The sequence below is a fragment of the Mustela erminea genome, chromosome 6 (assembly GCF_009829155.1).
Source record: "Mustela erminea isolate mMusErm1 chromosome 6, mMusErm1.Pri, whole genome shotgun sequence".
Classification (NCBI taxonomy): Eukaryota; Metazoa; Chordata; class Mammalia; order Carnivora; family Mustelidae; genus Mustela; species Mustela erminea.
The window spans coordinates 116,282,549-116,296,495 of NC_045619.1; the positions used below are offsets into that span (position 1 = coordinate 116,282,549).

The following is a 13,947-nucleotide window of genomic DNA, read 5'->3' on the forward strand; positions in this document are numbered from 1 at the left end:
CTCTGAACGCAAGGTTCTTACTCCTGAACAATTCGTTTGGCAATTAAACATGCAATTTCTTATAATATCAAATATACTCAGGGTTTAAATGTTTATTTCACTCTCATTTTTGTATTTATGCCTTTTCTTCACAACTAGGTTGTGAGATTCCTGTTCTCAGGAATTATTTCTGTTCTCTGAGCACTCAGCAATACCAATTTCTGTACAATGAGCAATAAAGTGCATGCTGGGCACAGCAAACATTTATGTGCAGCACAAGCAACTTGCTATTAAGCGAAGTTTGTCAATTTTTTCCCATTGGCTAATATAACCACTTGAATTTCATGCGTTTTCAGTCTACAATATTCACTTTCAGTCATGTTTAAGGAACCATTTTACTCCTTTCAAGGCTTTATTTATATACCCTTACAAGGTAATGGGTAGTATGGATTTGGAGAACAGCTAACAGGTAATTTAAGACTCCTAGAACCAGAAAGGGAGAGAAGCTGTCTGGAAACTGGTCCCTGGTACTTACCAGGGTACTCTTTAAGAACTTACCGCTATACAAGATAAAGATTGTTAAGGCAAGAATCAATAAAAACATGGGCTATCACACCATTCACTGCTCAGATAAATTATACAACCTCGTGTACCCCAGACATTTGGACTCCCGACACCCCAACGGGCATCCTCCAGGCACTGTGCCCTGACTTGCACAGCCAATCCTGTTTCTTCTGGGAACACCAGTGAGACCTGCTGGCTCTCTTGACCTTAGAGAATGGTTCTTAGTTTACAAAAGCAAAAAAGTGCAGTACCTGTAGGAAACAAGGTAGCAGCAGCAGCTCATCTCCAGACTGGAATATACTACTTATCAATTTCAAGCTTTGTTGAGAAAATTACATTTTAAAATCTCAGAAGCTCATTAATTCTGAACTCTTAACCACTATCAAATTTCAGAAATATGCTTACCAATACAAAATTATATTCTTAAAGAATCCTCACTCAACTTATAAGTATATAAATATGTGTGTATACATATATAACAAAATAAATGCTTAAATACATACATGAAATCTGAAATCCCCCCTCAGCATGGAACAAAGATCCTCTGCTACATCAGACATGCAGGGATGCAATGTAGCAACCAATCTTGCATAAAATGGTAGCAAATCCAACCTGCAAAAGTTACATGTGATATATGTAAAAGGAAAGACATACCAGAAGTAATTAATCTTAAAATTTAAACTTTCTCAGATATATTCACACATTAAATGATAAAAACTAGTAATCGTACAGATGTGCCTATTTATTGCCATCATAATGAAGCATATGGAAATTCAACCTGCTTTGTGAAAGCTTACTAAGAATCTGGCATTTGCTCTTCAGTGCATTTACTGCACATGTGCAATTTCACTGAGTACACAATTTTGATAATATATGAAATACCAAGTGCAGAAAACATCAAGTTTTGACATGGCCTGAATTTTACTAAGTAAACATACCTAATGGTCACTTACATAGTGCAAAACAGAATCCTTTTAAACTATTTCCTTCTTTTATCCACTGGTTAAGTTATTTGAAAACTTTAATGTCTAAAGTGAAAGGGTAACCAATAACCAAGATGGCATCTAAGAAGTCAAAATATTATCCAAAACCCACACACTAACTTCTGCATCTTATTCATTACAGAAGCTACTCAGATTCACCCCCAGTGCCTATCCTCTCTTACTTTAGACAATAACTGGCAAATATGTGGTTATTCATGCTGCTACCCCCTTTCATTATTAGAGCGCTTTCTCATCAAATCTGAATGCAGCCCCAGAGTCCTGCTTAACCCAGCACTCTAGGCAGCCACTACTAATCAGAATGAATACACAAGCTAAAATTACTTTCCATTCCTGCCACAGCCATTATTTTATAGAATTCGATTTCCAAATGATGCAATACTCAGCCGATGCTGCAGATTAGCAGCAGTGAGGAATTAACAAAAGCAGCTGCAGTGACCGCATCAAGTCATAGGGAGCTAACAGTGAGAAAGGAAGTTAAAAATTATAAAAATTCAACACAAAAGCTCAAAAAACTAAGCAGCCCACAGCCATGGAGAACAGAAACACAAAAATCCTACAGGTTATCCCTGAATACATCACTACAGAATAGGGATGAAAACAGTTTCATCATCAGAGGAAAAAATACGCACACCATGCAAGGCTTAGATTAGATCTGCAAAATTCAAAGCATGGACAGATTAAGGCTCAGCTGGAAGAAGAAACACAGCAAAGAAAGAAAGAATGGAGGTTAATCTGAAAGGTGGAGAGAAGTGCTCAAATTCATACCTAAGAGCCTAAAAACCTTTGCAATCCTCTTTGACCATTATAATTTCTTCTAAAAATTATCATTTAGTTCGTTCTTACATGCCAGGCTCTGTCCTAGGCACCTAATAATATACTTCATTGAACTTGTTGATCCTAATAACCATCCCATAAGGTGGATATTTTAACTACCATTTCAGAAATAAGGGAACAGATGCTGAGAAGTCAGGAAAATAGTAGCTTTGTATTAGTGACTCAGTAAATTTTGTTAAAGACATCACACCTTTCTTTACTGAAACAATGAGAAGTTCAATCCATTATATAAAGGTCTAACGCAAAATATTTAATGTTAAATGTTACTTTAAATGTTTCTTTGAATTATTTAAGAAGTTTTATAAACTGAAGGTTAAGCTCCTGTCATACAGAAAATATGCACATGTGGGGCACATTACTCCTTGATATTATAAAAATGAAGTGTTCCCATGATATATTCTCACAAATAAGTAGCCATTTTCTTCATGTCTATTAGCTTAAAAAGCCTAGGACAAATGAACCTTCAACTTTCTTGCATAACAGATAGATTCACACTAATAGCAAATTTACTTTATAAATTTTTAAACTTTGGTTGGAATATTGTATTTTAATATAATTATAATACATTTTGTTAGAATATATTATCTGGTTTTTCATTTGTTTTTCAAACCCGCTTGAGCAACAAATACTTTTTTATTTCAGTTCATAACCAATCGCCAAATACAAATAAACTACTTATACCTATGCCTAGGTTCTACCACCCACAATTGCCACAATTTCAAATCAGAAAAATGAAGAATACATTAAGTGAATACAAGAGCTGAGGTCATAAGACAACAAAGAGGAATGTGCTCCGAGTTAGGAGACTCAGGTTCTAACTCTCTCAAATAGTACTTCTGTAACCTCTAGTCTCAGCTGCCCTGGGTAACCCTCCCATGGCTGGGAAGCTCACCTCAGAACCTCCGCACTGGCTCTTTTCTCAGCTGGAAGATGCTTTTCTCTTTCCCCAAATATCTACACTTACACCCTAACAAAGGCCAAATCTTATTTGGCTAATAATTCATCTCCTCAATGAGACTTCTTCCAAATACTCCCCTGAAACCACAAATCCACCAGGCCCCATGCCCCCAATCCTCTACGCAGCACTGTTTTTTTAAAGTAACATTTTCACCTTCATATTATATAATCTACTTACTTGTTATATTTATTACCTTGTCACCCTTCCCCACCAGAACATAAGTAAACTCCATGGGAAACAGTTAACTAGTACTCAACACAGTGCCAACAACACAGTGGGTGCTCAGTAAACAGTTGTTAGATAAATAAATATTACTGGTATCTCACAATTAGGTTTATTTATTAATTATTTTCTTTTTTTAAGCAGACTCCACGCCCAGTGCAGAGATCAATGCAGGGCTTGAACTTACAACTTCTGAGATTGAGAAATGAGCCGAGACCAAGAGTTGGACACTTAACCAACTGAGCCACCCAGGCTCCCCCAGGTTTACTGTTAGCTTTTAGTAAAAAATATTCTTCACCACTCTGAGGAAGGATCATCTGATTTTTATAAAAATAATATTAAACTTCATCAAGTTTTACATTTTATCAAAGCTAGCTTATCAAATATTTTATGTACTTAATAGGATAATCATATATTTTATTTTATATATAGGTTTCCTATTTAAAATATCTTTTTAATCCTAAAATTAATCCTCTGATCCTGCTGAATTTTTATTTATTATACTATTAAATAGGATTTGCTAGTTTTTTACTTGGAATTTTTATATGGACATTCAAAAGTGAGACTGGCCAATCCTTCAAACCCTTGCTCTTTGTTAGATTCTGCATATTCATAGTAGGAAACAGCAAGTTTGCTTTTCTATGCTTTAGAACAAACAACACAGCAGAAAAATCACTTTTCCATAAAAGACTGAAAGAACTCAAAAAAACTATCCAGGGATGCCTGTGTGGCTGTTGGTTAAGCAGCTGCCTTCGGCTCAGGTCATGATCCCAGCGTCCTGGGATCGAGTCCCACATCGGGCTCCTTGCTTGGCAGGGAGCCTGCTTCTCCCTCTGCCTCTGCTGCTCTCTCTCTCTCTGGCAAATAAATAAATAAAATCTTAAAAAAAAAAAAGAACATATTAAAAAAAAAACCTATCCAGTCTAACTCTATTTAAGATAAAATTAACTGATAACTTCACAGGTCTACTTTATCTTGAAATAATTTGGAAATGTATGTTTTCCCCCCAAAATTTAGTTTCACTGTGATTCTTTCAAGTGCTTTTAAAAATATTTCCAGCATATCATCGGGCTCATTTCTTAAACTTTTAAATGTTCTTTTTGTTTAAATTTTCTAAATGCTTCCCTATTTGGATTTTAAGAAATAGCTCTTGAGTTTTTAAAATTAATTTTAATTTTGGTTGTCTTTCTCAATGTATTTTTCAATACAATTTAAGATTATATCCACTTAGCACAAAAATTTTGACCTAACTGTATCATTTCCTTTTTCTTCTTTTCCTGGACAAGTCACTTATACTTTATTACATTATTTTATTCTTCTACAAAATCAGCCCAATCTATATCAAAGCTTTTTCCTAGTCCCAAAAGAAAGAGATAGTTAACCTTTCTAGAGGAAACCAGTCTGTGCTATCCATTCAGGTTCTTATCAGTGAACTAACAAATAAGTAAGTGCTTTCAGCTTCCAAAGCGACTTAAAAAAATAGTTTAAGGATTCCCTGGAAGATCTTAACTCTTTTACGCTTTTCCAGATAGTTAGAAATCCTGGGTTTTGTTCTGGCCACATGAAAGTGAAGTTAGATATTCTATTTTCTCGGAATCCTCTACTCATATAAAGCTCACCAAGTTCTTCTCAAGCTAACACTTTCTAAAATTCCTCTTTTGGGGCTCCTGGGTGGCTTAGTTATTAATGTCTGCCTTCAACTCAGGTCACAATCCCAGGTCCTGGGATGGAGTCCCACATCAGGCTCCCTGCTCATCAGGAGGCCTGCCTCTCCATCTCCCCGCTGCTTGTGTTCCCTCCCTCTCTCTCTCTCTCTGTGTCAAATAAATAAATAAACAAATAAATAAATAAATAAGACGCATAAATAAATAAATAAAATTTCTTTTCCATTATACCCATCACAATTAAAAGGATGGCTGAAAGTAAATGTCACCCTGCCCTATTTAAATCTTCAATTTCCTGACTGTTCATCCATTATTTCGCAAAATAAAACCCCTCATGTTGTATATAAGGTAATAAATTACATATTTCTTTAATGTTAATTCATCTTAAATATACTTTTCTGTCTGTTCTACCCCTTTATGCATGCAAAGCTGCAAGGGAATGGAGTGCTAAATGCTATGCCAACCACATTAAAGGTATTAACCACAAAATAAAACATTTTAATGAAACTAAAGAGTAAAATTTATATTAAAATTTAAGCTAGGTATGTATTTTTAGACTTTTCTGCAATTCAACTAGAAAATAAACTTAGATCCTCCCTCTGAAAACAATTTTTGTCTTCAGAGTGAGCGTTATTTTTACCAACAGTTAATGAGTGAACCATTTGAAAAATAACATTTTTTTCTTAAACAATGAAACCTTGCTTACATTTTAAGGTCTCTTAAATCACACATTTAAGTATCTTACTAGCAGTTAATGATCATCAAGGTAGTAAACATTCAGTCATTAACTATAAGTAATAAAGAATGCAGAAACACATTTTGTTACTGAGTGGAAAGAAAAGAAATTCTTAAAGGTTTTTATGTCATAATCAATCAGCTTTCTAAAAGAAATGTCCAGCTTTTTTTTTTTTCTTTTTAAAATCTAAAGAATTTAAGTATTGGAAGGTATTAATTTTACCTTGTTCAAAAATGCCTAGAAAAAGGAGGAATGTGAAAGAATACCGACACCATTCAATTAAAAGAATACAAAGGATTTTCTTCATTGAAACAATGAAGCAGATGATTCAAAACATATGACACGTAACAAAAGGTTGGAGTCAGTTACTCTGAAATCAACAACCAAATGCCCTAAAGACTTTTTCACAATGTTCCACTCCCAGTGCAACAGTGCCATCAGGTGGTATAACATGCTAACACGCTTCAAAGACTAAGAAAAAGCTGTTGAAAGAATCAGGGGAAACACTTCATTCTCTTAAGTTTGTTTATATTAATCTAAATCTAAAGAGATTCTGATCATCCATCTGTAAAAAATTGGAAATTCATACAACTTCAAAGTCATTAAAACCAATACTGGGTTCGACTGTACCAGAACAATGAATAAGTAAGCCGTTTCTAGGTACTTTACACTCAAAGTTAGTTTAGGGGAGGGGGCCTTTCTGAGATACTAAGCCCAATCTCTAACTTGATCTAGGTGGTGGATACATAGGTATACCTAAGATGTGAATACTTTGTACAAAATTTCAATTATAAGTGTTAAAGTTAAATTACAAATTAACTATAAAATGGTATGAAACATCAAAGGGAATTTCTAGTAGATTTCATTTCTATGGAGCCCTTCAATAGGCTAAGATAAAATGCCAGGCTTCTAAGATTTTTTTTGGCCAACTATTTATTTAATGAAGGAAAAACACACTAACAGTAAAAACAGTTTCAGACTGAACCTTTAAAAACTGTACATGTTTAAAAAATATTATACAGATGGACATTAAATTTTAAAACTTTTATGCTACAAATGACACCAAGAAAGTGAAAAGACAAATCACGGGGCACCTGGGTGGCTCAGTGGGTTAAAGCCTCTGCCTTCGGCTCGGGTCATGATCCCAGGGTCCTGGGATCGAGCCCCATATCGGGCTCTCTGCTCAGTGGGGAACCTGCTTCCTCCTCTCTCTCTCTGCCTGCCTCTCAGCCTACTTGTGATCTCTTTAATAAAAAAAAAAAAAAAGACAAATCACAAAAGGGGAGAAGATACTTGCAAATTATTTTGATAAGACACACATACAAAGAACACATAAAGATCTCCTACAACTCAGTAATAAATAACATATTTTAAAAAGGGGGTAAATGATTTAAACAGACATTTCTCCAAAGAAGACATACAGATGCCAATAAGCACATGAAAACATGCTTAAAACCATCAACCATTAGGAAAATGGAAATAAAAATCACAGAAAGATACCACTTCAGACTAGGATGGCTATAAGCAAAAAAGGGACAATAACAAGTGTTTTGAGGATATTGAGAAATTGGAGCCCTCATACATGGCTCATGGGAATGTAAAATAGTGCAGCCACTGTGGAAAAAGTCTGGCAATTACTGAAAATTTTAAAAAGTTACCACGGACACAGCAATTTCACTCCTAGACACACACCGAGAGAAATGAAAACAATACTCACACAAAAACCTGTACACAAGCAGTCATGTCAACATTACTCCTAGTAGCTAAAAAATGGAAACCATCCTATTGTCCCTCAACTGATAAATGAGTAACAAAATGTTGCATGGAATATTATTTGGCCTTAAAAAGGAAGAAATTCTAATACATGCTATAACATGGATAAGTTTTGAAAACACGATACTAAGTAAAAAGAAGTTAGGTACAAAGGGCATATGCTGTATTTTATTTATATGAAACACTCAGAATAGACAAACCCATAGCAACTAAACATAGGCTGGTGGTTTTTCTTTTTTTTTTTTTTTTTAAGATTTTATTTATTTATTTGACAGACAGAGATCACAAGTAGGCAGAGAGGCAGGCAGAGAGATTAAGGGAAGCAGGCTCCCTGCTGAGCAGAGAGCCTGATGCAGGGCTCAATCCCAGCACCCTGGGATCATGACCTGAGCCGAAGGCTTAACCCACTGAGCCACCCAGGCACCCCAAGGCTGGTGGTTTCTTAGGGCAGGAGAAAAGGTGGACAGAGAAAGTATGGGATTGATTACTAATAGAAGGTTTCTTTGGGCAAGATAAAAATGTTTTAATATTTGATCATAGTGATAGATATTTAGAATACTGAATATATCACTTCAAAGGTGTGAATTGTATAGTATGTGAATTACAGCTCAATAAAGCTTTTTTTTTTTTTTTTTTTAAGAAAAGATCCATAAAGAACCTTAAGAGTTATCTAGTTTAGTGCTTCCTAAACTAAAATATACAGATTAGGTAAGACAGTCATTGTCTACCAGACACTAACTCTACAAACATAAAGGGATCCCTTGCATTTCAAAAGTTCACATTATACCACTCTGCTTTTGCTTAAGACCTGCAACTATACTGGTTTTGCTACCTGGAAAAAATCCAGAGAGGATTTTTCACTTGCACCAAAAAGGTGAAAAGCAAGTATCAGGTTCAGCGTTGGTTTTGCAGTGAGGCAGCTGCAGAGGCGGTGCACACCAGGAGCAGCCAGAGTGGCTCCATCCCCAAGAACTACACTCCACAGATTGACATCAAATCACCAGAGCTTTCAACTATGTCTGTGAGCATCCATGCCTTAGCTAGATTTATTTCTGGATTCTGTTACTAGGATGTGTCCCAAGTTATCAGAAAAGTCTAAGAGAGGTTTCTTCTTGGTGGTTGGAAGGGTCTGGGTACATTCAAAGACTTCCACATAAGTTTATGGTAATTACTGCTTTACACCATTTCAATTTAAGAAAGATTTCATAGGAACATTCTACGTTTGGGTGGTGGGGGAACCTGTATACAGTTGACCCCTGAACACAAGACTGAACTGTGCACATCCACTTAAATACGGATTTTTTTCTCCAATAAATACAGTACAACACTGTAAATGTTATTTTTCTCTCCCTTGTGATTTTTTTTTTTTTAATTTGAGAAAGAGAGAGAGAGAGAGAGAGAGAGAGATCACAAGTAGGCAGAGAGGCAGGCAGAGAGAGGCCGGTAGGAGGAAGCAGGCTCCCTGCTGAGCGGAGAGCCGGATGCAGGGCTCCATCCCAAGACGCTGGGATCATAACCTGAGCCAAAGGCAGAGGCTTTAACCCACTGAGCCACCCAGGCGCCCCTCCCTTATGATTTTCTTAATAACCTTTTTTTTTCCCTCTACCTTACTTAATTTTAAGAATATAGTATATAACACATGTAACACACAAAATACATGTTAATCAACAGTTTATGTTAGCAGTAAGGCTTCTGGTCAACAGTAGGCCCTTAGTTAAGTTCTGGGGGAGTCCAGAGTTATACATTAATTTAGTGCAGAAGGTTGGTGCCCCTAGCCCCCATGTTGTTCAAGAGTCCACTGTATATATAAAACCTTTGGGCCCTCACAGCCACAGGCACTCAAACAACAAACAGTTTATTCTGATTTGGGAAGCACAGTATTTGGTCAGCTCAGGCAGGATGGGCTGGATGAAGGAGGGAATCCTGGCCATAGTAAAGAATCTTGGGCACACAGATGCTCAAAAGGATTCATGTCCTTTGGGGAGGGTGGGGGAGAGAAAATGCCACCCAAAAAGAAAGATGCACCTTATCAAAGGAGTCCCACAGAGTCTATGTGGACACAGCAGACAGTGGGGATAGATAAGAGCAAGAGCTAAAACGTGTCAAGAATCTCCTTGGCCCTCTCTCCCAGTGTCCCAGTTTGTCCCCAAGTCCAGAGGGCTCAAATAACTGCTACCCCTAATACACTAATAACTGGCTACCCAAGAGAACATTCTAGCAGGCTCACTCTAGACCCAACCTGCTTTGTTCCCTCCTCCTCCCATTCCCCCTAAAGGCAATCAGTCACCTCTTTTATTCAAGACGGAATGAATAAAATGAATAAAAGATGGAGATGGGTTTGTGAGCCTATGAGAGAAGGGAAGAGAAGAAATAAGGAAAAAAAGAGAATGAAAAATGGAATGAGAGAAGACTTAATGGTACTTGACTATTATTTTTACTCTGGCCTCTTAGAGACCAAGCTATAATCCTCAGGACAACCCAAATAGCGCAGGTAAGGTAGAAAGATGCCTCGGGGTTAAGGACAAAAACAAAAGCCCTTCAAAATTAAAGGCTATCCCAATCAATAAAAATATACAGTTAACCAGGAAGCATCAACCTTGTCCGAGACTCTAATTCACCATTTTAAAGATGTGTAAACAGTCCTTGCCTTTCCAAGTCACTCAGGAACATAAACAAGACAAGTTTTAGCTAAACACTGAAATCGTTAGAGAAGACCAGAGAGTACTATTTACACTAGAAAAGTAGACAGATGAGACATCTGTTCTTACATAAATTAGAGATTTTTCTAAAACTCAGCTCATCTGAAATGTGTATGAAATATGGAAATGCCAGTAAAGAGTTAATAGTCAATGCTACTTGTAAACTCCATTGCTGAACAGACTGCCCTCTATCAGTCAAACCATACTTAAAACCCCACGTTGGGCTCCCTGCTCAGCCAGGGGTCAGCTTATCCCTCTCCCTTCTCCCTTTGTTCCTCCCCTCCACCTCCACTTCCAGCTCATGATCTAATAAAAAAAAAATGTAAATAGCCTAACTTAATGATAAGAAACATATTTTTCAGAAAATACATCAAAGTAAAATTCAATTCTAGAATATATGAGAGACTCAACTAAAATAAAGTGATTCTGAAATACTGAATATAGAAGGTCAGTATAGAAGGTCAAAAGCATATGAGAAAAAGAAATTAATACCAGATAAGGTAGTATCAGGCCAAAAAAGCATTAAGACAAAGAATGACACTTTATAGTGATAAAAGGCTCAGTCCACAGTGAGGTGTAAGTTTTATCTTCATACTAAATAACAACAGTAACATTCAAAAAGCTGAAATCATAGCAGTTATTAGGAAAACACCACACATCAACAGCAGTCTTTAATTCACCTTAGTCCAGAACCCCTGGGTAGAGAAAAAAAAGTCAAGAAAATAAACAAACTTAATAAAAGTTAATTTAATACTGTAAACTTCCCTGACCAATACATTTAACTCTGTACTATAAAAACAAAGAACATAACCTTTTTTAAAAAAAAATGCTTGGTGGGGAGGGGCATCCCCCACCTGGGTGGCTTAGTCAATTAAGTGTCCAACTCTTGGTTTTGGCTCAGGTCATGATCTCATGGGTCATGAGATGAAGCCCAGCATTGGGTTTCCAGCTCAGTATGCAGCCTGCTTGAAGATTCTCCCCCTCTGTCCTGCCCCACTGTGCCCCCACATGCTCTCCCTCTAAAATAAATTTAAAAATCTTAAAAAAATAAATAAATTTAAAAAAAAAATGCTTGTGGAATATTCACGAAGACTGACTATATAATAGGCCATAAAGAAAATTTCAAAGACATCCAGAAAGTCTAGGCTGTATTTTTTAATTCATAATGTAGTAAAAATATGAATTATTAACCAAGTCAGACAAGAAAACAGAACAAAAAAAGTCCCACTATCTGGAAGTTTCAAACCTCTCAGATACCTCCTTAGGGAACAAAATGAAACTTAAAACTAAAATTGGAGAATTTCTAAAAAACAAAAATAGAAATCACCACATGTCAGAACTACAATATACAGCTAAGACCATTCTCAAGACAATATGTTAAATGCCAAAAAAGTAACAAAATGAATGAAGGAAAGCAAGAGAGAAGGAATTGGTAAAGATCAAAAGCCAAAAATAGTGAGTAAAAAAATAGTAAAACAGTAGAAAAAATTGTAATTTGGAAGCTGGTTTTTTGGTAGGAAAAACAAAAATGGATACACCTCTAGCTGACATGCTTAAGAGGAGAAAAAAGAAAAGGAAGTACAAACACAGCGTTGTCTGTAATGGCAGACTGGAATGTCCAAAATGGTTAAATATAGTACATCCATAATTAGAAACACTGCAGCTTTAAAAGAACAAGGGAAATCTTTATATATGGATATGAAAGCTCTCCAAGATGTATTATTAATGAAAATAGTAATGTTCAGAATGACAGGTACAGTAAGCTGTCCTTGTATAAAAAACAAGAAATAAAAGAATTTATAATTACATTTTCTTGTACATGAAAAAGAAACTTAGAAGGATATATAAGAATCAAGACAGGGGTTTCCAAATGGAAAAGTGGAAACTGGGTAAAAGGAGACAAGGATGGAAAGGATACCTTTCAGCACAGTGTTTGATACTTCTGGGTTTTGAGCCTATAAATGCCTCACTTATTTTTTAAAATGAAATTTTAGATTTGCATATGACCAACATTAATCCATGGAATATTTCAGCACTTACCAGAACTATACGTGTTGAAAATATAAAAAATGAAAAGATCCAAAACTCTCTTTTTTATTTTTTAAGTAATCTCTGCACCTAATGTGGAACTCAAACTTACAATCCAAGATCAAGGGTTGCACGCTCTACCACTGAGCCAGCCAGGTGCTGCAAGAACTCCCAAAACCTCCCTTTTTTCCCCCCTTCCACATCTTACCCTTTTATTTTTTATTGTTTTTTATTAACTTATAATATATTATTTGTTTCAGGATTACAGATCTGTGGAATCATCAGTCTTACACAATTCACAGCACTCACCAAAGCACATACACTCCCCAATGGGTTATGGACACTGGGGAAGAACTCCCTTTTAAAAGAGCCTGTAGTTTATACAGATTGGTAAGGATACAGGTGGCAAAGCAATATTGGGAAATGTACCTGATTCTTCATACAAAGACGTTATATTAAAAGTGCTATAAGAGCATCTATATGTACATAATGGCAATGAAGATGGCTATTCAGAGAAGATAGCTCTTGGGCTAAGATTTAAAGGGTGAGCCAGAAATTTTCAGTGGAAAAAATAAAGATTATCCCATACAGATTAGAAGACATAGGCTTGGAAGCAGAAAGAGGGAAGGGTATTGAAGAAATCAGGATCAGGATTTTGCAAGAGAAGAGTGGACAGAATTCCCGTCTAAAGCTGAAAGGGGGCTAGATAAGATAAGGCATGAAATACCATCGTATGTAATTTTATCACCTTCTACCTGTCCGATATTACACTGAGTGCTGGAGATAAAGAAGTAAACATGGCCTCCTCCCTGCAGCTTATTTAGTCTAGAAGACAACATCCAGGTAAACAAGAAAGCAGTTTTTGCAACACTTTTCCCATCTCTAGCTCTTTGCACACACTCAGCTGCCTCCACGAGAATGCTCTCTCTACACTCCCCTTCCCCAGCCATCCCTGCCTAGCTAATTCCTTTCTCAAGACTCACATTAAATGACCCTTGTTCCAGGCAGCCTTCTCAGACTCCCCAGACTAAATCAATCAGTTCCACTTGCTATATACTTCAAAGCATGCTGTTTTGATTCTTCTTGGTAACTGCACTTTGTCTTTGTCTTTCTTCTTTTCTTTTCTAAACTGTAAGCTTTGTGAATACAAGAGCCTAATCTGTCCTGTTAGTGTATCTCTAACACTAATCTAGCACAGAATATAGCAGACTCTTAATGAATTAGTTAATAAATAAATTTTAGAACATAATCTTTTCTGATCACTCAGGTATATTATTAAAAAAAAACCCAAAGGACTGAATTTATACATTTCAGGTATATAAGACTACATATAGGTCTCTTCCTCATGGCTCTAGCATACTATACACTTGTCTCTTTACTTTTTCCCTCTCCTCTCAAACCAGAAATTGTCACTTACTACTACCTTTAAGTCTACATTTCTAGCAGATTCCAAGTACATCTAATTTGCAGCTATTTAATGAGCTAA

At 36.2% G+C, this 13,947-nt stretch overlaps 1 protein-coding gene across 3 annotated transcripts in view; it reads right to left on the minus strand.

The window, feature by feature from the left end:
- UPF2 (UPF2 regulator of nonsense mediated mRNA decay) overlaps nucleotides 1-13,947 on the minus strand; it is a 107,133-nt gene that overhangs the window by 51,038 nt on the left and 42,148 nt on the right. For 2 of the 3 annotated variants that reach the window (XM_032349396.1, XM_032349397.1), the window contains exon 9: nucleotides 1,047-1,155. In XM_032349396.1, the coding sequence (XP_032205287.1) occupies nucleotides 1,047-1,155 (109 nt within the window). Of the gene's footprint in view, nucleotides 1-1,046; nucleotides 1,156-11,113; nucleotides 11,129-13,947 lie in introns of all 3 variants that reach the window. The other variant, XM_032349395.1, reaches the window with a different exon arrangement.